At 41.3% G+C, this 27,627-nt stretch overlaps 1 protein-coding gene across 6 annotated transcripts in view; it reads left to right on the top strand.

The window, feature by feature from the left end:
• BTRC (beta-transducin repeat containing E3 ubiquitin protein ligase) overlaps positions 1-27,627 on the top strand; it is a 120,079-nt gene that overhangs the window by 81,836 nt on the left and 10,616 nt on the right. For all 6 annotated transcript variants that reach the window (XM_040070782.2, XM_040070787.2, XM_040070783.2 and 3 more), the window contains 8 exons: positions 9,448-9,679; positions 14,239-14,425; positions 18,024-18,120; positions 19,000-19,137; positions 19,602-19,720; positions 22,029-22,278; positions 22,942-23,060; positions 27,162-27,272. In XM_040070782.2, the coding sequence (XP_039926716.1) occupies positions 9,448-9,679; positions 14,239-14,425; positions 18,024-18,120; positions 19,000-19,137; positions 19,602-19,720; positions 22,029-22,278; positions 22,942-23,060; positions 27,162-27,272 (1,253 nt within the window). The remainder of the gene's footprint in view (positions 1-9,447; positions 9,680-14,238; positions 14,426-18,023; positions 18,121-18,999; positions 19,138-19,601; positions 19,721-22,028; positions 22,279-22,941; positions 23,061-27,161; positions 27,273-27,627) is intronic.

Here is a 27,627-nt window from a genome sequence, read left to right as displayed (position 1 = left end):
AAAGCGTTGGTGGTTGTTAGATAAATTTACAAATGGGATGCATCCGTGCATGAGGATGGGAGGGATTTCTCACATCATACGCTCCACGCTGATAACATTCTTAATATGACAGGAAAGTAAAAAACTCTCAGAAATAGGATGAAAAAAATAAGATTTTTTTTTGTTATTATTTGTAGAAAGGGAAATATAGGTGAATTGATGTTATTTTCATTGTTTGTTAACAAACTCAGGAAAAGGAATAGCAGAATCATGGCTTTGAGTGAAGGAACGTTATGTGGAAAGTACGGTATGCTGAAGGACCAAGTGAAGCTAGCAGTTCTGTTTTGCCACAATTTACTAGGGGATTTATATTGTTTATATGCTACATTCAAATGTATCCACTTTGATTGAGTCTACTGTATGGAGAAGAATAATGGAAAGCTCCCTCCCCCCTTTAGTTTGAGGTATTTTTCTGGAAGATTATTGGCAGCTAAACAGTGAGCCAAGGAGGAATCCCTAGTGGAACAGTCTGTGACTTGGGCTTCTGAGTTACGCAATTTGAGTGTCAGCTGATAGGGATGAAGTCTGCTCAGCCCTCCTGAAGTGCTGTGATGGTTAACCTGCTCACTTGCTGTAGTAGAGGGTACTGGGTTTTGCCTTTCTTCTGCCATGTGTTTTCACAAATCAGCAGCAATTGGCCTAACCCAGCTTAATGCTGTTTCTGAAGATACAGAGTTCATTGTCCTTACCATGTATTTGTGGAGTCTTTTCCTCAGGTCGTAAATCCCTTGTTAGGTACCAATGAAAGAATGGACCAACACAATCTTAAGATAGAAATTCAAAGAAATCTTCAATATAGGATGGACCTCTAGAGGTCTGCAGCAGCTGCCTCTTCAGAGGAGGATTACTTCACAACCAGTTCGTTTTGCTTGGATATTTGTCCACTCATGTTTTGAATGTCTTCCTTTTAATGTCCAGGGCTTTGCTTGCTACAGCCTGTTGCTGTTACCTCCCTTTAGGTAGTGGAAGGCTGGTGGATAACCCGCCATTCTTCTCCAGGCAAAGCACATCCATCTTCCTTAGCAATCCTCGGGGTCCTCCATGGGAATCACCCCAGTTTGCCAGGAAGGTAACATTTGTCTGAAAGTTTAGCAGAACAGCTCATCTCAAAAAGATAATGCTCATTAGCAAGGGAGGGTTATTGGACAACCATGCAGGGGTTATAGGAGGTTACAAGGCAAAATCTCAGTATTTTTCCTGCAGACCACTGACCAGTTTTAATTTAGCACTGTACAAGAATATTTAATGGATTTGTCCTCTTACAGCTCCCTCTGTGGTGACTGCTAACAGCAGTAGTATTGGTATCAGCCAGTGTGAGTTGCTGAGGTGTCCTCTTCTTGATCTGGCTGTATTGATGGAAAAGAATACCATGCAGCCTTTGCCTGGCTGCTGCAGGTTGCTGCCCTGCAGGATCTGTCAGCAAAACTACAAACCTGCTCTCAGTTAAGATGAGGTGTTTTAACGTAGACAGTTTAAATAGCAGGTCTCTGCTAACAAGCTTATTTTGACTGAAATAGGTTAGGGAGTGCTTGTGTAGCCAACTCCTCCAGCAGATCCAAGGAGTACATTTGCAATGGGAGCAGACCACGTGCATGAATCTTGTGCTTCTTCAGAAGGCTGCTGAGTTTTTGTTTAAGTCTCTCCAGTATGCCTGGAAATATGTAGTAGTACGCCTGTAGCTGGGAAATACTATATGATACCCAGCATGTTTATTCCTGACTTCCAGTTCTGAATGTCTCACGTTGCCTTGGCCGAGTTGTTTAGTGCACGTGTGCCCTCTTTGTTGTTGGTAACAAAATGCATTTCAAAGGAAAAACCTCATGGAAAATACCACTGAGTATTTACTGAGAGGTGGGCTTGTGTTTCTTGGTGCTAAGGCCTCTACATAGGTAGAACCAAGTGGTTTGAAAATCTCAGTAGTGTTATTGAGAGCAGATAATAGGTTTTTACGATCATTTTCTCTCTCTTTGTGTTGTTTGCAGTGGTATCAGTCTTCAGTGTTACTTCAGTTTTGAATCACTTGAGTCCATCTACCTGTTCCTGGCTGCCTTTCTTTCTCAGTTAAGGGAACACTTGAAGCAAGAAGGAGATCAACAGTAATATGCATAAAGAGTAACTCCACTCAGGCAGTAGATCATGCTTGAGTATTTTAAAAACAGAAGCAACTGTTCCAGAAAACTGTGAAACTGCTGCTTAGAGCATTGTTTACTTATGCCTCTCCCTGACATAAATGAGCGCTTTGCTGCTACTGGCCACTACCTGATGACTTTACTACACTGGTTCTCCAAGCCATAATGTGCATATTCCTTCCCTCCATTAACAGTTATAACACATAATGGTCCCAGCAGTTCAACTCTGGTTCTGGTAGCCATGCCAAGGAAGAAAGCATTTCCTTTGGTGGTTTCCACTGGAAGAGATTTGTTGTTACTGGAGTGTCTGCTTTGAAATGTGTGTATGATCACAATCAGTAAAAGGTGCACAGTTAGTGCTCTGAAATCTATCTCTTTAAGAGTGGTGGTGCCTGCCCTCCCCCCCAAATGTCTAGATATGCATTTGGTCTGGGATTGTAGTTTGGGAAAGTAACATATGCCAGTGCTGTGCTGATGCAAGCAGATTTCTCATCAGTGCTTGTTATTTGCAAAGACAACTTGGAGATGAGGAGGAGGAGAGGGACTCCCAATTCACATCCATTGCTGGCATCAGAGAAATTTTATTTTGGAGGATTTTGTCAACACTTAAAATTTAGGTGGGAGACCTGTATCAAAGGAAAGTTTACTGTAAGAGCTATGAGATTCCAGACTGTTAAACTTTATTAGCCTGTCTGAAACATTAAGTATTAGCTTAAAAGAATAGTTTTTTAATCTCATCTCCCTGCTGCTGTTTACTGTGTAGCAGTGTGGGAGGGGAGCATCTTATCCAGCAAGGTATTATTGCTGCTCTTCGTACAGCCTATGTGCGAGAGTCCATGGCTCAGTCCTGTCTCCCCAGTCCCTAGAGAGACTCCTCATGTTTCTTCTCTGGTGTATGCAGCTTTTCCTGGCCCTGAACAAAATCAGCCTTTTCCCTTTCTTCTGTATCTGAGGTAATATCCCTCCTTAGCCAGGTGCCCTCCAGGCTGACACCATATTGTAGGTTCTTAGATGGTATCTCTGAAAACTATTGCCCTCCTAAGATTTCAGAAGGTGCAGCAGGTTGGGCTGCTGTGTCCAGCGTAATTCCCATGATCTTTCATCTAGATGTATCCTTTATTAAACAGCTTTTCTGCAGCATTATTAGAAACCAGATGTGGACAAGCAGCCTAAAGCTCCAGGGAAGCAAAATTGCTAGTTCCTTGGGTGCTGTTAATTTCAATATGTGTGTTTTGAATTTTTTCTTGAAAATATTCAATTGAAAATAAACAGTAGAGATGCTGTGGTTTCTTTCATGGTGCTTTCTTTTTGACTCTCAGATGTGATTGATGATCATCTCCTTCTGGGTTATGTTCGTTTTTCAGAATGTTTCAGTGAGCTTTGCAGCGTGGAAAGTAATTCAGTACTGAGCGAGTAAGTCCATATATGAGCTAAACCCATGGTTAACCTCACAGAGGCTGTTATGTGAGATGGAGGCAGGCAGAAATGGGTAGATTCTAAACTGAGCTTTTAAAATAAAAGTAAATGGAGTGAGTTGTTTAATGACCTAGCATTGTAGCCTTGCTGTCAACTCAAACACTGGAAAAGCAGGTTCATCCTGCAAAGGAGAAAAATGAGGAGCTGGCTGCCCTACTCACGTCTCTCAGGTGCTATGGCTCATGAGATCGTGGTTTTTATGGTGAGACAATCCCCTCACCACCCCGCAATTCTCAGAGCAGAGGAGTTCTTTTATAGGAAGCTGCCAGTGAGGAGCTGCAAAGGAACTTCTCTTTGCTTAGCCTTGGCAGTCTGGGAATCAGTTCTGCAGCATTTGGTAATTGCAAGACTTAAAAAGAAGAAGCCAACCATAGAAATTGAACCTGTATCCTCTTAATTATGAGGTTGCTGCCTTTGGGCCATATAGAAAACACCCTTTGAACTGGATTCTCAAGTGACTATCTCTGCCTTTAGTTAGCATGGAGGGCTGGTGTACCTCAGCTCTGTTTCATCATTTTTGTTACATTGCTGTGGTTACATTGGTGTGGCATTGAGTGGCTACTTCATCTTGGACAGTAGTGAGCAATTCCATGGCCACACAAGTAACTGTGGGAAAGCCAGCTGGGCTGAGGTTCTCTGGCTAAGAGCACCTTTTCAGGCATCAAACCAAAAACCAAATCATCCCATGGTCATGCTGGTACTTTTTACTCCCTCTGCTTTTCCCACATGCTGCTAACTTGATCCAGAATTCCTGAGCTTTTGCTGCTGGTGAAAATAGTTTCATGGTTGGATTCACAGTTATAGGCATTTTTAATATGGTCAATCTTGAAGAATATTCAGGATATAGAGGCAAGCATGGCTTTGCTCTCATTGTGAAGTTCCTGTCTTTCCCCGCCTTCCTTGGCCCCTGGACAAACACCTCCGTGGTTCCTTTCTTTGTCATTCCATTACTTGGGGTTTTTTTCCCCGGTGTCTTTTATCTTGTGAGTGAAAAGTTTGAACAGTACGCAGAAAGTTAACTGCCTGGAGTCTTTTAAATATAAGTAACACGCACCCAGTAATAAGCTGTCGGTTGTTTTTTTGCTGCCTGCAAAGCAACATAAACACAACGCTCATTTCTGGCAGGTTTTTACTGTCAGAGTTTCTCCTATTATATTTATCTTACAATTTGCCAGGGGGTGAAGTTATTAAGTTTTAGCAGCAGCCATCGATCAAGTTCACAAGTTAACACGATAAAGGCTCTGTGCCGCTCCGATCCGGGAAAATGATGATCCTCACTCGGTAATTAACTAAATGAGAAAGTTAAATCTTACTTGAGAGCTGGGAGAGATGAAAGAGAGGTGTTTGTCAGTTTCTCAGTGGAAATTAGAAGCAGTTTTCTGCAATTCCCTAAGCTGCTGCTCTGTCATATTTTACATAAGCACTGGGAAAACGTCTTGTAATTAGTGCTGTCATGGAGGATTTTTTTTGCTGAAGGATGTTGGAATAATTCATTAGATTATCAAGAAAGGCTTGTGTCCTGAAATGATTAGCACAGTGAAATTTAAACCATTAACGATAACAAGTTTAGAGCTTGCTGCAGTGCAGAGGCACCCGGGGTATGTCTGTGCCTATTTCAATCATTTCTTATAATTAAACATTATGTCCTCTTTTTTCCTCCCCTTCACTAAGACCCATCCAAAATTCCTGTTAAGGTGGCTCTGTCTAGATCAGTGACTTAACCATGATGGGCAGTGCAAGCAGTTGGAGGTGAAATGCTGCAGTTGCAGAGAAGCAGTAAAGGACATTTGTCTGTATCAGAGGCTGTAGTCCCAGTAAGTCCAGAAAGGAGGGAAGAAGTCCAGTATGACCTGTCTTGGAACATGGAAGACAAGACATTTCCTTTTATCTAGGGAGAAACTGAAATTTACAGTGGTGGTCTAAGCTCTCAGTATTTTTAGAGCTTCAGCGTAAAGATGTCTTGAAAATTCAGAAGGTCCCAGACCTTGCTGGGATCATTTAAGCCATTCTTAATATTCTGGGAGACAGTTTCTCTTTGACATGAAGAGATGTCTTCTTGCATTGAGAAACTCAAAACCTGAATTCATCTATGCTGTGAAAGGTGCCTGAACAAAGTCCTTTTGCAATGACTAGAGGATGTAATTAAAAAAATAAAAAAAAAGTATAGAAGTTGTGACCACTCATTTTGGTGGGTAAACACTATTGATTGTACTACAGTCAGAGAAGTTTCTTAGTTTTGGGTTTTTTTCTGTGCTTTAGGAGGCTCCTTGGTCCCCTGTACTGAACAAAACCAAAAGTAAGCTTGGTTATCATATATGGGTTGCAGGTCTGATTTACCATAGCTGGTTTGTTTTATATGCAAAGCAGTAGATTTATCCAGTCTTTATTTATCTGTGTTGAAATATTGCACCTTCCTACAGTTGCAAGCCATTATTTAGATTAAAGTCCTTTCATATGTTAGTCCTCTTCTACTTCACTGGGCATACAAATGTGCTTTGTGTTAAATGTAGCCATTTGGAGAAATGGTCTTGTAATTACGGGCTGCAGTGGAGCATAGTACGTAGATCCCTGAGCTAGTACCAACCTGAGGCACTCAGTCCCCTGGGTTTCCTGGCACAGCTTATGAGCTGGGGCTCAGCGTTGTCAGGGGACACCCCTGCCATTCCTGCAGAGGAGTCATGGTGCCCAGAGCCACCTTGGGCACCTCTCAGCCCTCATGTACAGGGCTTTGTGAAAAGGGGTTGGTGAAGCTTCATCTGTTCCAACTTAGTAGTTTACTCCGTTATACCCAAATTTCCTCCCAGATGATCAACTACCAGTGCTTCTTCTTCTTCTTTGCCATTTTTGGAAGTGAAGCTTGTAAAAAATGTGATTGTATACAGTGCACTGTATATATGGATATATACCCTAGCAGAGTGGGTGGCAAGTGCAGCAGGTTTCCCTTTTTCAGGTGACACCTGGTTATTGTATCGATAGGGAAGAGGCTGTAGATGATTCAGTAATACAGATGCTTGATGATGTTGTTTTGTTGATGCTTTTTTTTTTTGGTAATAGGCCTTTTTCACTGAGCTACCTGTGGATTTTCAGGAATCTTTAAATTCAAATTCTGGAACTTCTGTTCTAAACCGTAGTTTGAGTGATTTGGGAGCCCTGTCAGTTTACCTGTCTCTGCTCTGCAGAACTGGTGTGTTCATGGCATGTCCTGTCCTCTTGGTCCTGTGCTTGCACAAACCATAGGATTTGCTGGGCACACCTCTGGGCTTATGCTCACTCTTTTTGGTGGGAAACCAGAGCAGGCAAGGGTACAAAACAATTCCAAGCTGACATTATAAGAATGCAGTGAAGTACGAACCTGAAAAATATGGTGTTCTCATGTCCGCTAATTTGGACGTAAACATTGTAAAATACTTTTCTTAGCAGAACCACTTTATAAATCTGGAGTTTCACTTCCAGAGCTGTTAAAAGTGCTGGTCAATGGATTCTTCAATTTACTCATTGTCCAATCCAAGAAGCCAGTGTTCAGGCAGAATGCATTGTTTTGTCCCATCTAAGCCATCAATTTATACACACATAAGCCATGACTTGTATCTGCAGATGTTGCAACTTCTGTTTGATACCACAAACCAATGTTTTAGAAGGTATTGGGGAGTTGAAGGGTGGAAAGGCCAGAACGTGGTGCCACCCTGTGAAAGGAGCTGCAGCTGTGTCCTTTGCACATCAGCTGTATACTCTGCTCAGGCTCAGCATATTAGGCAGAATTCACAGTCTCTCAAATTAAAAGACAGATGTATAGGTTTTATAAAAATGCTTTGTAGAGACAACCTGTTTTGTAAGATGCACAGCAAAGAAAACGAGAAATTAAATGAGATCAAGCTTGTAGGTTACAACATCTCCCCACTGTCTTAATCCAGCATTTTTACTGGGATGCCTGTTTTGCAGGCAATTTAGCTGCAGCAGAAATTACCAGAATCCCTTAACACAGGTGTTCAATCCACTCCACTGGTAATCATCTTTTGCCAGGCCCTTAAGTACTGTTGAACTTTGCTAGAAAAACTCCAGTCTTTCACACACAGGACTTGATTCTCACAGTCTCTTTAGTGATTTCTTTTGGCCTAAGACAGAGTTTTTCTTTCCTGCTGCCCAGTGCTGGCTCTGTGACTTGCTTGCAGTCAGTGCTGTCCATGTGAGCACTGAATGAAACCGTAACTCGCTGTCCTTGTCTTGCATGATCTTGCTGGACACAGCCACAGCCACACATTCACAGGGAGGAGCGGGGGTAAACTTGACAACATTGAGCTGCAGAATGGTGCACTGATGGTGTGATCACCCTGTTCTCTGTTCTCAAAGAAACTTAAGTCAAACTATAATCCGGAAATAAAAAAAGCTGCTTGTTAGAAATCATAGCTGTTCACTGTCTTTTTCTACCAAAGGAAGGTCCAGCTCTTCAGAACTGTTGAAAAGAGTATTTAGGTGCATTATCTCTAAGAAAATGAAATACATATGATGATCAGGTAAGTAGATTTTCAAATTACAAGATTTTGGTGCTCCAAAATCAGGATTTCTGTTGGGATTGGGAGGTACTGAAGTTCAGGAGTTATTTAGTCTCAGGAAATGAGAAACTTCTGCATTCCAAATCTACTACTGGTAACTAACTTTTGTGGTCTCTAAATGGCCTGCTGTTTTGGCACTTGCTGAAAAGAGGCTTTTTTGTTGTTTTTCCTTTTCCTGTGAAATTGGTTAATCATTGACATTTCTTTTAGTTCATTAGATATCTTTGCAGAGAGATTTAGGCACTAATTTTTTTCCCTTAAATTTAATAAGGTCCCCTGGCGAAGTTGATGCTTGGAATTATCATCATAGAACAAAAATATGGCATCCCTACCTCAGTGTTTTATGTGTTCTTACATCTCTAAGTTATTTCTAATTATTTGATAATTAATGATGAACCTCTGCATATATTTTGACAAGAAAAATGATGTAATAATATTGACTGTTATTATAATGCTGTCTGGTGTTAAACTGTTGCAACGAATGAGAGAAAATAACATGTTTTCAGTGTTTTCAGCAGGAAATAGAAACTATTTGACCAGCATAAGAAAAATCTCCCAGCAAATAATTAATCTTACTTGGATATAGGGTACCCTTGCAATGCAAAATGTGCACTTTTCTTCCAGTTAAATCATTTAGAAATCAGAATTTATATCTTACTATCAAATAGTAAATTGAAACGTCAGTGTTCTGTTTTGTCCCTGAAACTCTTCTTTGAGCTGACTCCTTCTGACAAGATATTAACAGTGCTCAGAAAGTTGAAAATATTTTATTCTGTGAAAGAAGTATTTATCAAATGTCAGGGTGTATTTTAGCTGGTTTTGCTCTCAAGGTATAATTCATTTTTTTTTTCATCCATTTCATGCATTCCCTATGAATTTTAGCAGCAATCCATTCTTCAGAAATAAAAAACAAAGTACCACAGAGTGCAAATGCAGTTTGCTGTTGGTGCATTGAAGTAACTGGTATATGTACATTAGAAATCCAAATGCATTTTACTGTCTGCATGTTAAATAAAGTTGTGTTTACGTTAAATGGCCTCTGAAGGTTTCCCATCTGAGCAGAGTCCTTTGTGTGCAGCTGTGGCACGAGGCAGTGCATTGTCCTGCAGGCTGGGATACGTGTTCTCAGACAGCTTTCCTGTGTCAGAGTGCTTTTTGCCTTCTGCTGTCTGCCCCCTAAAAGAAGTTGTACAAATGCTTGTGTTTCTTCTCATATGTGTTATTTGGGTTGTTCCTCTCCTTCCTGTTTACAGACAAAACTTGCCAATGGCACTTCCAGTATGATTGTGCCCAAGCAAAGAAAACTGTCTGCAAGCTATGAGAAGGAGAAGGAGCTCTGCGTCAAGTACTTTGAACAGTGGTCCGAGTCTGACCAGGTGGAGTTTGTGGAGCACCTCATCTCCCAGATGTGCCACTACCAGCACGGACACATAAACTCATACCTCAAACCCATGTTACAGCGGGACTTCATCACTGCACTGCCAGGTATTTCTGCAGGCAGAGGGAGCTTGCTCCCTGTCTTTCAAAAAACCATTCTGTTCCACCCTACCCTGCTGGAGAGGTCTCTTGTAGGGTCAGTTTGCAAAACAGATAATAGCTTTTGAATGAAAAGCTCTATACTGGTATGAAATGTCGGCATATTTTAATTTGTCTTCCTACTGGGTGTCAAGGCACGATCTAACACCGTCATGGTTTGTCTAGGAGTGTGTGATAGCTAATCTGTGTATTGGAAGGGTAGTTATCCCAAGCCACAGGGCAGGTAGTTGTGCTTTTAATGCCCACAACGATACATGAATAACGAAAATTTTTTAAATTAAAACTACTACTCTTTCTTGTTGCTCAACTGAGGTTTTCTCTTTTCTTATTTAGATATTTGTCTCTCTTTCCTACTGAAATAACTTTGTGATGTCATTGTTTTGATTATGTGATTATTGCTTATAGAAAATGAGAGCATAAGAGCAAAAGACGGAAGTGTTCTGGTTTTTACACCTTTGTAGTGCTTTCCGGTGAAAATATCCCAGCTATTCTTAGATGCGGCATTGGGCAGATCTCACGGAATGCACACATAAAGTAGCGTACATGCAGTTTTATATCGGCCCTGTCTTACAGAAGGCAAAACTGAGGTGATGGGAGATCAGATAGATACAGCAATAGAGTTTCAGAACCTAACAGAAATTCCTGGCTCTTTTCCTCATATTTTTTCAGACCATTAGATCATACCTCTGTAGATAGATAAATAGATAGACAGTTAATAGATTAGCATTCCCATGCCATAGGTCCTTAATTTGAGAGGGGCCTGATCAGAAAATGGTACAGGTGGTGTCTCTAAACAGCCAGTTGAAGAGAGGTGTTTCTTGCCGAAAGCTTATTCTGTGAATACCTTTGGAGAAGTGCTGAACTTCTGGCAATTTGATCAATCCAGTCATTTGATCATTCTTCAGAAGGGAGTTCTCAACATGAAATATAAATTCTAGCCTTAAAAGATGGAAAAAGTATGTTTAACTGTGAATTGTATAAAGCATAAAGGCACTGCAGGAGTTTTGCTATGAAGTTAAATAGGTAGGCTCATTGGATTTTAAGCTCATTGTGCCCAGTAATCAAATGGCTGTTGTAGCATTAAAAAAAAATCTTAGTTATGCTAAGTACCTGCTTTATGGTAGTTTTTAGTAGTCCAATGGCAATAATCTCGTGTACTTAGAGCAGCATTATAACTTGTGGAGCTGCTCTGTTTCAGAAAAATAGGACGTGTTGGGAAGCTGCATTGGTTTCCCCACTTTTAAAGTGGAAGTATACATGTAGTTACATATGCAATTTTTCCAGGTCTTTCTCCATGGAACCCCATGAAAGCATCCCATGAAATCAACAAATCTCACTGCACTTGGTTCATTTCTTCCTACAGCGCTTTTTCTGAGAATTTTGGGAAGGTGCTATAAATACTTGCAGAGACATTCCAGATTTCCTAGCCATACCATATTTGTTACTGATCTATTCACAGTTGCCCAGGAAGCAGCTGATTTTACTCAATCAGAATGCAGAATAAATAGGAATCAAGCAGCTAATATGTGAGTACTTTCATAGTTGGGGGAAATGTGTGCGTAAATAATGCATGTGCATCAATTTGCATATTTGCGAAGTGCAAATGTCCTAGTGAATATAGCTCTGAGGGAGAAAATTAATGACTAGGAATTACACTGGTGCAGACTCTGCAGTCTGTGCAGGATGTCCCGAGTATAAGCAGGTTCTAATGAGGGGAATGGGAAGGGAGGAAGGTAAAAAACTGCCTAGGAAAGAGTGATGAACCTGAAATTCTAAATTAAGTCATATAATGAAAAAAAAAAAAAAACCACCACCCAACTAAACTCTGTAAGTGGTTTTTAGCTTTCTGAAATTCCTAAGAGTTCAATACTCTGGTTTCATTTTTGCTATTTCATTCTCTCTCCTGCTCTCCCCCCTGTGTGAATAAAACAATAAAGCGACTTCAAAATCATGAGGCATCTTATCTCTGTCCTCCTAGCACGGTCCCAAAGAATGAACAGAATTACAGGTCGTTTTAGATCATGGACATGTTTTACTAATATAGGGTAAAGTTGGCTCAGATTATTTTCCCAGTGCTTTGAACGAAATTAAGGTTGTTTGAAAAATACAGCTTAACTGTGTACTTAACAAAATTTGTTCAGTTTCTGAAAAATCAGGCTTCTGCTTAGCATTTTCAAGCTGTTTAACATTTTTTATGGGGAAAGTCATTTTGATAAGGATTTCATGTGTGAAATAACTGAAACATTCTTGTTGGTTTGGAGGGCTGAAGGGCTAATCGTATTTCACATCCATTTAGCAAAATCTTCTGTGAGCAGAGTTTTCCCTTTTTAAGGAAGCAATGCCTCAGTGAGTTGTGCTGTTCCTAAGAGACAAAACAATAAAATTGAGTTTGCAACCAGGCCAAAATAGCTCTGCCCATCCACTTATCATAAATGTGAGGAGGAGAGGCCAAAACATTAGAATTCTTTCGTTGCAGAGGGTCTGGTATTAATGGCAAAGGATGACTTAAGGACATGGCAGTTAGTTACAGCACCTCATTGCAGCCAAGATCTAAAGCTGCAACTGCTGATGAAATAGAAAGGGCACATGGGTGAAGGTTACTGTGTCCAGGTGTTGCAGTGTAGCCCTGCTTCCTAAATCCACCAGTTGTTCCCCATATATAAAATAAATGCATCCTGTGACCCTGCTGACTTAAAGCCACCTGTAAGGATGCTGTGGAGGCAGGCATTTGTAAGTGTCCTGGTGGGTCTAAATGTCCAGGAGCCCCCTGGAAGCAACACACACTGGGAAATCTGCCATTTCCACAGAAAGCTTCAGGAGCAGGGCAACAGGATGTCTGTGTCTACCCTGCCAGTTGTGGAATTCCTGCGAATTCTAGTTCACATTCACTAAACCATTGTCTCCCTCTTTCCACAATATGCTGTGGAGTCAATCTAAATTTACAAACACTATTTTTTAATAGTGGTTGTACATGTCTTCTCAGATTAAATACACAATAAAGGCTGATGATGCTTTTATTTTGCAGGTCGACATCTAATTTTGCATCTCTAAAGATAAGAAATGTCAGACCTCTTTCTCCACTCTCTGGTTGTGCCTGGTATCATTCACTTGCTTTTTCTACATAAAAATTGAAGCTTAAAAAGCTGAGCAGAACATCTGACCCAAAGTGTATTCTAAGTTTAGTATATTTGAAAGCAGCAGGAGGAGGCATGTTGAATAGTCTCATTTTCATGCAGTGGGAGATACTTTTGAGATCTTTTCGTTAAGGAAAAAAAAGGTTGGGCCATTTGTGTGTCATTAACTCTAATCAAAGTCAGCTGGTTGCACCCAGTTTGGGTTTCACAGTGTAACTGTAAAAATGTACTTAACTGCCTTTTCTTTCCCTCTCACAAGCAGGGCCTGGTCTTTGAGACTCTTGTTTTAAAAGCGAGAAAACATGTATTTAACTTTGTCCCAAATGTGAACCAGAGGCATGTAATGATTGGCATGTAATACCAATCTGCCATGCTTCATTTTTTGGCTGGACTGAACATTATGCCTGAGGGATGATGTGGTCTAAACTTTCACAAAGCATATGAAATTTAACCTGTGAAGTGAGATAATCTCTTTGTCATGTGTCTCACTTGTGGATTAAACAGCCTTCAAGAGGAGCTGTATTTGCACAACTTCTCATTTTAAAGGCATCTTGTTTTCTTGATTGTGATTAAATTTGAGGTGGTAAGGGCACATTTTTACTGACTACATCTGTCCAGTTAAGAAACATAGCATAACCTTCACTACATAGACATTACACTGAGCTGCTTGGTGCTAACCAGGCAATTGCTTTACATTTCACTCCAGTCATGTTGAAGTAAAGCCAGTCCTGGTATTTGCACTGGGAAATATTTGCAAATAATATTATTTTGGTGCATATTTTTCCTTCACCCCCTGAAATAAATGAAACTCACAGACCTGCTTCACTTTTTCCTTACACAGCCTCTCCTTCCCTCTTGATGTCCCTGTGCATCTGCATATCCTTCCCTCCCCCCTGTCTAAAGGTACCACTACCCTTCAGGGCACACATTGGGAATATATATTTTTTTCTTCATTACATTTAAAAGCTACTACTTTAGCAAAAACAGCTTTTGAGCCGTTGCAACATGAGAACAGCTGTAGCAGTGAGATGAGAAATGGTCCTAATATAGAGAGATTTTGGGGGCTGCGTTGCTGAGTTGGAAATGCCATCCATAGAATATCCCCCTAGTGCTAAAACCCATCGAAATAGATTGGAATGACTTCTTGGATTCTTTATTATTTTTAATGACTTGTTGTGCTATATCCAAAGGAAGTTGGAGAACACTGCTCACTCCTGAAGTTACCCTCAAATGCTCTTCTGTGCATTTGGTCCAGCTCTACATGCGGAAGAGGAGATGGAAGGAGAGTGTGTCTCTGTACGAGCAGGGGGAGTTGTTTTAAACTGTGTCTGTCCAGCAAATAATGTTTTTTCTGTTGTTGTTGTTCTCCCCTAGCTCGGGGATTGGATCACATTGCTGAGAACATTCTGTCATACCTGGATGCCAAATCTTTGTGTGCTGCTGAGCTGGTGTGCAAGGAGTGGTACCGGGTGACGTCAGATGGGATGCTGTGGAAGAAACTCATTGAGAGAATGGTCAGGACAGACTCCTTGTGGAGGGGTTTGTCAGAGAGGAGAGGATGGTAAGGAAACTGAATCTTCACCTCTTTTGCCCCCTTTCAGGACAGTAGGGGTTGTGTGTTTCAAACCATACTGGAAGTTACTCAGCACTGAAACATCATGTGGGTTCCAAACCTGACAGTTGGTTTCACCAGAAATCAGGGGTTGGGGAGTTCGGGCATCATTTGGCTATGTGGCATCAGGGGTGATTTTTTCCTCAGCTTCCTCATCTGCTCATTCTCTTACCCCACTGTGACAAGTGAGATATATGGACTGAGATTTTTACCCCCAGCTGTCATTCAGTTCAAATTAAGAAGCTGTGTGTGCCTCGGGGGAACCCTAAACCGGTCAGCAGTTCAGAGCAGAAGAGCTTTTTCAGGAGTGGCAGTGGGGGAGCATGTGCTATGAATTAGTTCTTTCCTGATAGGTCTGTTTGTTTTCCTCAGCAGATTTTCACTATTAGATATCTGTTTAATTTTCAAACTGGAAGCCGAGGGTAGGTACCACAGAGAATAGGGGACTTTAGAAATGCAGATAGATTAGTTAATAATCATCTGTAATAGCCTTACTACAATGTAGGTCTCACTCAAGTTTGAAGTTGCTCTGCTAACATTTCATTAGAACTTTCTCTCTCAGGGGTACACCCTTTAATACATAATTTTCTTTTCCAAGGGTGTCCCTAGGATGTTGGCAGAAGGGAAACTGGATATGAATATTTCATAAACAAGATAAAAGTGACAGCTCAGGCATTTTGGTTGCTATTAAGAAGAAAAAGATACAGAGTTGCAAACAAAGACCCATGGTTTATGGTTAATTTTGTTATACTGTTTGTCTCAGGAAGTAAAGGCAAGTAAATCAGGATTATGAGACATTCTTTAAAAATAAATACTACTTTGATCTGCTTCCAATAGTGCAGAGTTTCTAAAGAGTGTAAAATAAACACAAGCATGGCAGTGGTAACTTGCATTTCTTTTAGTGCCTTATTCTCTCCAGGACTTCCATTGCTTCTTCCTACTGTTGAGGTCACAGTAAGTCCTAAGAGGAGCTTGAGAGATCTTTTAGTCCTTTTCGTTTCCCATAGGCAGAGACAAGTTTTTTTTAAGTCATCTCAAATCTTTGTCTTAACTTGTTCTTAAAATCCTCTACTGATGGGGATTCCCCAGGCAGTGCCTGGAAAAGGAATTCCACGGTTTCACTTTTTTACTCCTCTAACTTTAGTGTTTGAGAGGTGTTCCTGTTATCTAGGCTGTCTTCCTAGCTACAGTTTGACTTGTTACATTTAACCTGCACAGATAAACAGGACAGTTTCTCATTCTTCTTTTTGCAGTAATCTTTTCCATGTTGGAAGATGACCATATTTCCTATGTTTTGGCTGCACTAGCCAACCATAATGACGTGTTGTCTTGTTCTCTTAGTATTTTTGGTTTTCTCTGTTTAGACTCTTCCAATTATTCTACTCAATTCTTGGAGTCTGGTGTAATCAGCTGAGTGTCTTCTGTGCTCCCTCCACGCTTTAGAAATAACATTAGCTCCAAATACTAATCATACAGACACATGACATTTCTGAAAGACAGGTGAAAAATTTTGTTTCTCATCTCAAGGACAGTCACCCTGTTACTGTACCTCTTCAGGTTTGTGCTGTGTGCTGGAGGTTGCTTTGACACAAGAGCAGGTTGTGCCCAAGTCTTTCAGATTGCCCTCTGGTTATCCCTGTGATGAGCAGATAGAACTGTGTGGTTGAGCTGCAGACAGGAAATAGCCAGTGCAATTCCATCTCTGCCATATAGAACGTTACAGCTTGTAATCAGTGCATGGCACAAGGAGATGACTAACTGGACAGTTCAGAATGATGGATGACTGGTGTTACTTGGTTACAGCTCCTCAATTTGCACATGAGCTGCCTGATTTCAGCATTTGCAGCTTGTGCTTTACAACAGAACCACCCCCCCTCCACCATTCTGCAGCATGGCAGCCTTCCCTGGCAGATTGTCGGGGAGTGGTAAGGGTTACACAGATTAGAGGAATATAAAACAGAAGCCCAGAATCTGGGCATGCCTGTGTCCATCTGATTGAATTGGCTGGTCATCAAAACCTGCAAACAATAGTTCCTTTTATCCCAGAGCCACAGCACAACAACTACGGGGATGCCATGGAAATTCCAAGCAATCCTTCAGCTGAACAGTAAACAACTGACTCTACATGCAGCAGGGCACAACTTACAGGTAGCAACCAAACTAAGTGTTACATTAGCTAGTAAAGTTAGAAAGAATAAAAAGGTTTTTAGGCACACAGGCTTGTACACAGGTTTTTCTAGACCTGCCCCAAGTCTTCTAGAAGGTCCCTGAGGTATTCTGTGCATCTCCAAATAGGTTTTCGTCTTCCTTGGCCAGTAATATTAATTTTCATGAACGCACTTCCAGGCTGGATCACAGTAAATAGGCATCTGTCTTGTTAGTGGTTTGTCTGCATCCGTGTGTGCCATCTCGTGTATTTGTTCCCATATTTGTGTCTGCTGGTCATTGTGTTTGAAGAAACAGGTAATTCCTCTGTCCACGCATGAAAGCACCTTTCTCTCAAGTTTTACTTAGAATACTTGATTTAAAGAAGTATCAAAAGCTCTTTTCCTGAGCATTTGTCATTTTGTTTGTCCAATCCTGTAGTTTGGTACTGCCTTACAACCCAAAGATTTTGGTTCATTGTTGTGATCTCTCTCATTCAAGTGCTTTCGGGCAGCTAATGTACAGTCTCTGGAATGAGTTTTGAGTTTTAAAGGACAGGAAGGAAATGCACAAGGAAGTATTGAGCGATTAATTATGCTGTAATGGATCATGGGAGGGAGAAGTGGAGAGCTGGCCCAGTGTAAACTCTGTGCCTCTGATGCCAGGATTACACTCGGAGGCATTTGTGCCTCTCTCCATTTTGTGAGGCATGTTGCCAGGCAGAGCAGCAGTTAGTACGCCCATGGTGGGGTTTACTAGCTTCCACACCGTGTTTGGTGGCTTCTTAACTTCAGGATGAGGAATTAAAGTTTTTTACACAGCAGGCAGTGATTGCCGTTTACAGATTTTTTTGGTAACAAAACTCTAGCTTGGGATATGAGTATTCCAGATCAGTGTTGAGATGGGGGAGGCACCACAGATGAGGTGTTGCTTACCAAAACAGAATAGTAGCAGTAAAATGTCCATGTACCCAAACTGATATTGTTCCTGCTCACGCAGGTAAAAGCTAGCCTTTAATGTTTAGTGAATTTGAGGGTTCCTTTGATTCTTTAGTTTACTTTGCATGCTTTATTTTAAAGGTGATCTCTGATAATGTGTGTGAATATTGCAAGCATGAGCCAGTGTCAACCCTTGCTGAGCTGAATGGGCCCATGTCCATAATAGTGAATTTATTTCCCTTCCCTGAGTTACTAGACACAGATTTTTCTTGGGTATTTCAGTGTTAGAATACAACGCTGACATGTTGCAGGGCAAACAAACAAGGAACCATCCCATCTTAGTAAATAAAGTTTGACTATGAATCTGTCAGCAGTGGTTACCCATTTGTAAAATGCCAGGAGGACCTTTCTCCAAAATGCTGAAACATGATTTGTGTTCAATGGAAATGTTCTTTGTCTTCCAGGGGGCAATATCTATTTAAAAATAAACCTCCTGATGGAACTGCACCACCCAACTCCTTCTACAGAGCACTTTACCCCAAAATAATACAGGACATAGAGGTAAGAAACAGCTGCCAGATGTGGTGGTGTTTCACTGTTGGTTTTTTAGTTTTGTTTTCTTCAGATTTTCCTGATTTATTCATGATGCTGGAATTGTAGGAATATTCCATTGCAGTGTAATATTTCACTAAATCTGACTTGTCTGTGTTTGTCTGGAGTTTGTAGATCTGGGATAGTTATAAAAGATCCTGCTGTTCCTTTAGACAGCGGATGGGTTGGATTGTTCAGTGAGCTGTTTGCAGGTGGTGTCTCCACACTTTGCACATCAGATATCACAGCAGCACCGTAACATCTTGGTTTTCTCTGTTCCACAGTACTTTGCTCCTCCTGGTGCAATGAGACCTGATAGGCTGTTACAGGATGATATCAAGAACTGAGGCAGGGAGAAAGTGCATTCCTAAAGTCTTCAATCCTAAGACTCAGGGAAACAAGAAGCAGCCGAGCATGTTTGCCTTGCATTTAGTGTGAGCAAAATGGCATGTTCTGGTTGTTTTCTAATGGCAGAAGCAGTGCTTGGGCACTGTTGTGGCAAGTTTGCAAAAGCACTTAGAGCTCAACTGAGACTTTCTCTTCATTTATTTAGCTGTTGAGTCATAGGGGTTTAAAGGTTGGAGATAAAAAAAGTCTTTTAGGTTACTTCTTCCTCACCACTCCTAACAACACGGACCAGTTTAGCCATGATATGTTTTTCAAGCATTTGTCCATTTAATTGTTTTTATTACGTGTATTCTAGAAAGCGGTTATGTCATTCTATGGGCCTGATTGCAGGAAAAAGCATAAAGGAAAGTGTCTGCTGCTTTCTCAACCAAACAAAAAAACGGAGAGATAGTTCTATGCTTTTTCTTTTTCCCCTACATCTGTCTCCTGTCTCTCCTCAAGACAATAGAGTCGAACTGGCGGTGTGGAAGGCACAGTTTACAGAGGATCCACTGCCGAAGTGAGACGAGCAAAGGGGTTTATTGTTTACAGTATGATGATCAGAAGATAGTAAGCGGCCTACGAGACAATACTATTAAGGTGAGAATGCTCCATCACGGCATACTAATGGCCTGGAGTGCCTATACCATAAATAATAGTGTCCTGATTTCAGTGACACCTACCCTAGCCTTCTCCTTCCCCTTCCCCCATCTCCCACCTGCACAGCGGCTATGCCTCTTTTATCTGGCTAGAGACCCTGTTTTCAGACAGACAGGCTTCACCAGCAGCGTTTCTGTCCAGCAGTAATTACAGGCTATGTAATTTATGGGCACCGTACCCTAATGAGAAGGGTAAAACCAATATTCATAGTAAAGCCAGTAATATCAAAGATGCCAATGTATTGCACCAAAGAGCCTGTAGAAGACTCTGCAGATGCCACTAAAGGTGTTCTTAAGTGCACTGTGGAAGATGTGCTGTAGTAAAAAACAGTCTAGTCAAACCAGTAAGTGCTGAGAGATGAAAACCTTACTGAACTGTCTGGTTTTGAACGTTTGCTGTCTTAGATCTGGGATAAGAATACCTTGGAATGCAAGCGAATTCTCACCGGACACACGGGTTCTGTCCTGTGCCTCCAGTATGACGAACGGGTGATCATTACTGGATCTTCAGACTCAACAGTCAGGTGTGTGCTCATGATTCGGACCTTTCTGTTTGCCTCTTAAGATTTTAGCTTTGCAAGCTGCTGAAATGATCTCTTCTTAAATGTGTGCTGTTCGAGCAGTTCCAAGAAGTAGTTCAAGCATATTTGTTCAGCATTGTGCTGTCCTTGTTTATCAGATGCCCATGCAAATCGCTGTCAAGGAGAAATGAGAATCTAAGCCAAGGCCAGTCAAGGTCAAGATGACTTAGGAAAGCCATCTGGCATTTCACCAAGGTTTTGCTTGTTTTGACACTTCGTGAGAATGGTATAAATTCTCTTTGAGAATAACTTTTTAGAAGTTTAAGTTTTCAAAGCAAGTTTGAAGGTTTAGTCATCCATTGTCATTTAATTTTAACAAAATATGTATGACTAGATGTCCTGTGACGTTAAATGAAATTTCAGCATGATGTTTCTTTTCATTCAGTCTTTCTAACCTTGCTTTCCTTCAAGTCTCCAGTAAAAGGCTGGACACCTCAAGGTAGCACTCACTAGTGGTGAAGTCCACTAGTCATATTAGAGGATACCAGAGGGTGTAAGACCTGTAGTGTAAATAGAGGCACATATGAGGTAATGAATTGCAATTTGAACTTGGATGTGGAGGGGCAGGTCTGACTTCTCCGTGTTGTTACATACTCCCGCCTTGTCATGCAATGCTCAAGCAGTGAAGTTAGGCAGCAAAAAGCTGCGTGGGTGATCTTTTCTGGAGCTATTAGCATGCATTCCTATTGCTGCAAGCTCCTCTGTGCTTGTGTAAACTACTAGTGTTAAGGTAGTAACTATTAAATTGAATTCCTGACATGTGATGCATGTAGTCTTGCAGTCCTGCTAGGTTTTGGAGTCCTGTCATTCATAGGAATCCAGAATTTCGGCAGCACTGCCTGCCTGGAGGTGATGTGGGAACTGCACTGGGCTAAACAGATCTCAAAAGGAGAGGCTGATTTCTGTAACAAGCCCTGTCATTTTCCATATCAGGCCAGGCAGGCCAAATTGCAGACTGGCTACTTGCCCAGGAATACTTTGTCTCCCACTGTATCTATAAATGTTTGTGCAGACCCCAGAGGCACATAGGATGCATCACTTTTATCCTTGGGTCTCCTCAGGAAGAGAGGCTTCATCCAATAGACTGTACAGATGGGCTCTTAATGCTTCTGAGATCTCAGGGATGCACTTGTCCAAAGAAGTCAGTGGGTCTCCAGCTCCTGTTCAGTTTGGCAACTCTGTCTGCAAACTGCTCACATGTTAATGGCTCAGGTCTTTAGTTTTTTCTCCTTTGCATTTTCTAATTGGAATGTGGTTTTCTTTCTCATTTAGAGTTTATATGTTGACGCACTTTAGTTTCCATAAGTTAGAAAACAAGATATTAGATGTCTTTCTCACATCTTGCCTTTTCATATTGCTGCCTTATTAGCAGTAGGAAGTTTTAACTTCTTCAGGGTCTGATGTTCCTGATGATACAGCCATTTTCTGTTCTCATATAGTGTATCTGGGATACAAGTGTGATAGTGCCAAAAGAACTCTCTTTATGGAGGGCAAAAGAAGTTTGCCAACAGAATAGCCCAAAAGAAGTATTTTTAAGGCTTAAAATCTTCATTTCAAGTACTAGAAGTTCTGTATGAAGCTTTCTGTCTAACTTGCATCTTGAATTATCTCTCAGTTGAAACAGTTAGTTCCAATAACATTAAATTGACATAAACGCTGTGTCTTAATTTGGGTATTCAGCACATTCCTGGAATGTAGCTGTGTACCAGATGCACCGCAGGGTAAATGCAAATTGTGCAACTTGTGGCAATTACTTGTATTTGTTTGAAAAGAATTGTCTTTTCTTCTACTAAGGTATAAATTACCACTTGAGCTGATAGTCCTGTGAGAGAGGTCAAAAATGAAGCCTGTCAGAGAACTTAGTTTTCCACATTGACTGGAAATGAAGTGTATAATAGGCTGGCACAACCAGGAGACACCAGTCTTTAAGGCCATCAGTCTTCTACCTTTCCTCAGCATTAAATTCCCTTAATTAAAGAATGTTTTTTTCCTGGGTGCATTATTTTTATGGCGTTAACTGCATTGCAGGGTTTTTGGCTGCTGGACTGTCTCAATGTACATGTAATCAACAGGTCTATCTAATACATTTTTTAATGAACTATTTAATAGATGTATATATGCCTTGTGGTGTTTGCTTCTCTAATATCGCTGGAGAGTCGATTAGCTCTCCCCGTCACTCTCTCGCTCTGCAGAAGTTTCACCGTGCGGGTTTTTAACTCTCTTCTCTCTGGTTTGAAATGTGAACCTGCAGGGTGTGGGACGTGAACGCGGGCGAGATGCTGAACACGCTGATCCACCACTGCGAAGCCGTGCTGCACCTCCGCTTCAACAACGGCATGATGGTGACGTGTTCCAAGGACCGCTCCATCGCCGTGTGGGACATGGCCTCCCCGACAGACATCACCCTGAGGAGGGTGCTCGTAGGGCACCGAGCTGCCGTCAATGTGGTGGACTTCGATGACAAGTACATTGTATCGGCATCAGGTGACAGAACTATAAAGGTGAGGTGTTTCGGAGGCTTTTTATTTGCAGCACTGGGGTGTTTATTAACAAAGAACAGTGACCACACAGGGAAGATGGCCCCTGGCAGGATCTTCCTTTAGAAGCAGTGTTCTTCCTCCTGCTCATATGCACCTGTCCCTCCTCAGCTGAGCTGGCAAAACTCATTTACAGAGCTTATGGCAAATCAGTTCCAGGTACAGCTGCAGTTGAAAAAGAACATATTTTTCTGTGTTCTTTATCGACTTGACCACTTCCATAACCTGTTCAGTCATTTAAACAGTAGTTAGAGGGCAGCATGGGGACAAAAGTGAAGGTGAGTGGATAGGAGACATTAAAGTGTTACTGCTGTGATCCCAGTCTGCAGCATTAAACCTCAGGAAAATCTTTATTGTGTGTAAAATCAATCGTAGCCCAAGAATGCTAAACCTGGAAGCTAATTTGATACTGTGTGGCAAAAATCTTCTGTGTACAGTGACCCAAGCTACTGCCGGTTGCAGACTCTAATCACAGGTCATCAGAGGGGTGATTTTCCCAGTCTTAGCGATAGCATCTTCATTGAGATCATTCTGGATGCATCTAGATATCATACAGACACCATCTTTTGTTAGTCTCTTCGTAATAATTTTGTCTCTGTGTGGTTCCCTCCCCGCTTCCTGTCACAGGTATGGAACACTAGTACCTGCGAATTTGTGCGCACCTTAAATGGCCACAAACGAGGCATTGCATGTCTGCAGTACAGAGACAGGCTAGTAGTGAGCGGCTCTTCAGATAATACCATCAGGTGAGACACAAACTCCTCATCGCAGGGTTCTGTGCAAGCACACTGTCTCTGGTGCCCTGAGACATGCAGAGGTTAGGCAACTGAAGTGCTCTGTACCCTTGTCAACTTTGAAATATGCTTTCTTTGGTATAGAACATTGGGAACTACTGGAAAGAGATATTAGGAGCCTGTTTTACTGTGTTGTCTTTCATCCTCTGCATCTCAAGAGTCCCATACTAATCAACAAGTTGCATTGCTCTGACAGTTCTGGTGTATGAAAGAACTGGCAAGTACCACTTTCTACGATGTCCTCTTGTGATATTTTAATTGGACTATGTGTCTAGTTAAAGGGGTCAGATTTAAAGTAAGAGGCATTTAATCCTCTGCAGAAATCCTCCTGGGCTCTCGCCAAACTCTTCTTGTGGTACTTGGCACCTGGTTAAGTTTGGAACAGCTGGTTTAGAGTATGAAGTTCAGTTTGCTGCCTTTTGCACTTCTCCAGCTGCCCTGGTTGCAATCTGAGATTTAACTCTTTCTGGTATCACAAGCAAGAATTTCTCCCTATATCCTGCAGCTGCTGGCAGAGGGATGTCCCACTCATTTCAGGATGTGTGGAGCAAGCTTGAATGTTAGTTTACATGATACAGAAAAATGGTTCTGTCAGGGGAGTAGCAGCAACCTTCCTCTTCCCTTTGAAATTTTTTTAAGTAATTGTCTGCCTTTTGATAAAACTTGAAATCTGGACAGTGTCAGCAGGAACCCTTCACTTCACCATGTCAGTAATAATTTTTCCTCTGTGAGAATGATCCATGCTGTTGTTTGCCTATGGACCTGGTTTGCAACACGCTGCCTCTCCTTGCTCTGCATTCTGTAGGAAAACAGTGGTCCTTTGGTTGACATCACCAGGTCACTGTTCCAGATTTTAGTACAGGGCTGTCTGGAAGCATGACCAGGAGAGCTAAAACTTCCATCTCTTAATCAAGGGAAGAGGTTTACAGGCATTGTGTAAGAGCAGCACCACTTGGTGAGAACTTCTGCACTTCAAATAGAAAAAATAAGCCTCTGCAGTTGTACTGTGAAACTCAGCCTCAGAAGTAGAGCAAGAAATAGTTAAAGACTACAACAGTTAAGGAAGGATCTAAAATATGCAATGCTGATAAAAACAAATGTCAAGACAGTGATAATGCTGAACAGGAATACAGTTACTTTTATGCTTGCTTTGGACAAAATCCCTACTTGACAGATAAATTATACTAGAATTTCAGGAATGTCAACAGTGATTCTTAATGGAAGTCAAGTTTAGCAGCAGTGTGAGCAAGACAAAAAGCTTACCCAGTGCTAAAAGACAGTTTTCTCCTGGCCATTAGCAGAGGGCACAAGTCAGTGGGAGGATGATTAAGAAAAAGGTTCCTAAGTCATCTTTGTGGATGACTTGGTCGGTTGTAGGTTTGATTTTAATCCAGTACCAGGTGTTGTGTGCTGGACTTCAGTAGAGGCTAATACAGAACTCAAATGTCCATTATTCCTCAGTTGCAGGGAAATTTCTTTTCCAGAAGATGACTTTGTGGTTTCTAGTTTTGCAACTGCAAACATTAAGGGCATGTGAAGTACCTGAGACTTCTGTAGGGAGACTCCACATAGAAAAATGATTTAGATTTTGATTTAGGCTGGAAATTCCACCTGGGTAAGAGGACACAGCTACCTAGACATCACTATTATTGTGTTAATTTCCATCTAGCAGAAACCGGTCCATCAAGTATAATCCAATCACTTCAGTATCTTAGCTTCTAGGACCAAAGTTCTTATTTGCTACAAATAAACATAGTGTAGAAAAAAAGAAACCAGGGAATTTAGGGCAAGAAAATAAAATTAGACCTTATCATCTCGGGTTAAGTTTTTAATGAGTGGTTGGTTGTCATGTGTCTGTTACTAGTGTGTGCACACATAAGGATCTGATACCAATCTGTTTAGACAACAGCATTCTCTCTAAAAGGCGGGGATTCAGACTCACCTGCCTTCTGTACATCTCCCTGCTCTGCTTTCAAGTGAATTAAAGGCTGAGATAATTACAGACCTCCCTCTACTTCCAGAAGTACTCCCAAAGTTACAGGAAGGAACAGTAGTAGTGTGTTTGACTGCATACACATTGTAGTGATTTTTTTTCAGTTCATTCTCAAGCCTTTAGTTCTTATACTGTTTGTTCCTTTGAATATTTAAAGATGTAGAAGTTAGAGAAACTTATCAAATCTGAGAAGGACCCTCTACTAAGAGATCTTACTCTTAATAACAGCTATTCCCTTTGTACATGAAAACCCATTTGCCATGTGACAAGGGACACTATCATCTCTTGTAATCCCATTCAGATTCAGGTAAAACCTCAGACTGGGACCTGAAAATACAGGCCTGAGTTAGTGTGATGCAGCCTCCCAGAGCTGCTGGCAATTTCAGGATCAATGGCAAGGAATGGAAACACATGGCACAAAAGTTCCTGGCACAAGATTGCTCTTCAGACCTTTCTGCACCAGTTAATCTCTGGCATTGTCCATCTTGTTTACAGTCCTTGAGAGATGTAGTGCTCTCTGACCAGCCAGTGTGCCTTTGGCTGACCTTTGCCATGGAGTTTCTTGCTCTGACCTTGACTGGTGTGCTTTTGCTTCTTGTTGTCTTCAAACATGTGCAGAGACATATCCTTTCTCAGTTCTACAGTGACAAAAGTGTTCTGTTCATTCCTCTGTTGTCCAAAGTGAGAGCAACTTGTCGTGGCAAGACAGCTGCAGTCATTTCCACCAGCCTTGGGCACACATCAGCTGGATCTGGATTATTCCCTGGGGAACCTCCGGAATAAAATATGCGGGGATGGTTTATCTCTTTGTCTCTCAAGCAAAAGTGACCTGACCTCTCAGCAGCTGTGTTGCTTCAAGATGTGTCACCCAGAGAAATTCCACAAATCCCCCATATTTCTCACTACTGTGAAGTTCATGCCAGTCAGAGCACTTACTGAATGAGCATTTGAGAACATTTGTGACTGCTTTCTTTCTGCTGTGTGTCAGGGAGTCCAAGCGAGTATTGCTGTTACAAGACTGCTGTATGAGCAGAGCATGTCTCAACCAGAGATGGAACACCTCTAGACAATACATGTCAAAGAACTTCAGTTCTAGGCAGATAATCTTTCTTTATCCATGGTAATTGGGAGTCATGTCAAAGAGCTGGCAAAAGTATGAAAAACAAACAGACTTACTTTGTAACTGTTTGAAGCATTTAATTATTTTGCAAGGTAGTGTCCAGGTGTAAAAATTATGTATTTTAATGTATTCTCCATGCTGAAAATCCATCAGAAAAACCAAAACTCTGGGATAGTTACAGTTGAGAGAATAATATTTTGCTGTGCCTCTTACTTTATATTGGTTTGGGTACCAAAACTTTTTAAAAATACTGTATTATTAGAAAAAGTTCTCATAGAGCCACAGGAGTTACTTGAAAGCAAGAAAAAATGCATGTCAAAATAATAAACACAGAGCATCCATTTTAGCTTATGCATCAGGTGCCTGGATTACAGATTAAACATACCTTCAGGGAGACAAATGACAAAAGATAAGGTCTTGTTAATTCTTGTACTTCTCACCGCTATATTGATAACTTAATTTGTCTGACGATAGTCTCCAAATCAGAAATGGGCATGTAGGGGAACAGAAAGGGGCTCATGCCCTCTGAAGGTGATCATATCAATTGAAACAAGCTGCCAAGGGGATTGGTAAGTCTCCCTCTCTTAGTATCTTCAAACCAAGGCACAACACTTTTATGAACAATGAACCTCAGTAAAATCAAGTGAGGCTCACTGTGGAGATCACTGAGAGATATCCTGTGTTGCTAGAGCAGTAGATAAGAGACAACTGGTTTGTGACTCATCTCCTGTGTGTTACTGTAAGATCATAGGGTCATGTGGAAAATCATGTATCCATTTAGCTGTGGGAAAAGGAGCCATGAGTGTAGTTTGTTTCTTCTTTGTTGTTCCATCATAACCTTTATTTTCAAGTTTCCATTAACTACAAGCAAAGACCAAATCTTTCATTGCAATGCTAAGGTATTAAAAAATTCTTAATGCTTCTTTGTACTGTCTTGCAGGCTGTGGGATATCGAGTGTGGGGCGTGTTTACGAGTACTGGAAGGCCATGAAGAGTTGGTGAGATGCATACGCTTTGATAACAAGAGGATAGTCAGTGGGGCATACGATGGGTGAGGTTATCAGCACAGTCAGTGCTTTGTACCTTCCTGTCTCGGTGTCTCCCGTCCCACTTTGTGCATCTTCCGTATAAATACCAACTCTCTGTCATACTAAGAGATGCCTTTTTATGCCCAGTAAATGAGGACTGTGCTACAGAGCATAGCTTTCATTCTTCTTTTGAAATAAGTCCACGTGGTTTGATGTGTGTGGTCCAGTTCTTGTGCGTGTAAGAGTATCTGACTGGCTCAACCTGAAACTTCTTCCAGCTCAACCACTTGTAAGAACAATCTTTCCCATCTGAGGTTGTCTGCAGGACTGCTTGCCATTGCAGACTAGTTGTCTGCACTCCCATGAGTTTCTGTTCGT

This window comes from Hirundo rustica, chromosome 8 (assembly GCF_015227805.2).
Source record: "Hirundo rustica isolate bHirRus1 chromosome 8, bHirRus1.pri.v3, whole genome shotgun sequence".
Taxonomy (NCBI): Eukaryota; Metazoa; Chordata; class Aves; order Passeriformes; family Hirundinidae; genus Hirundo; species Hirundo rustica.
This window is presented reverse-complemented; position numbering and strand designations above follow the sequence as displayed.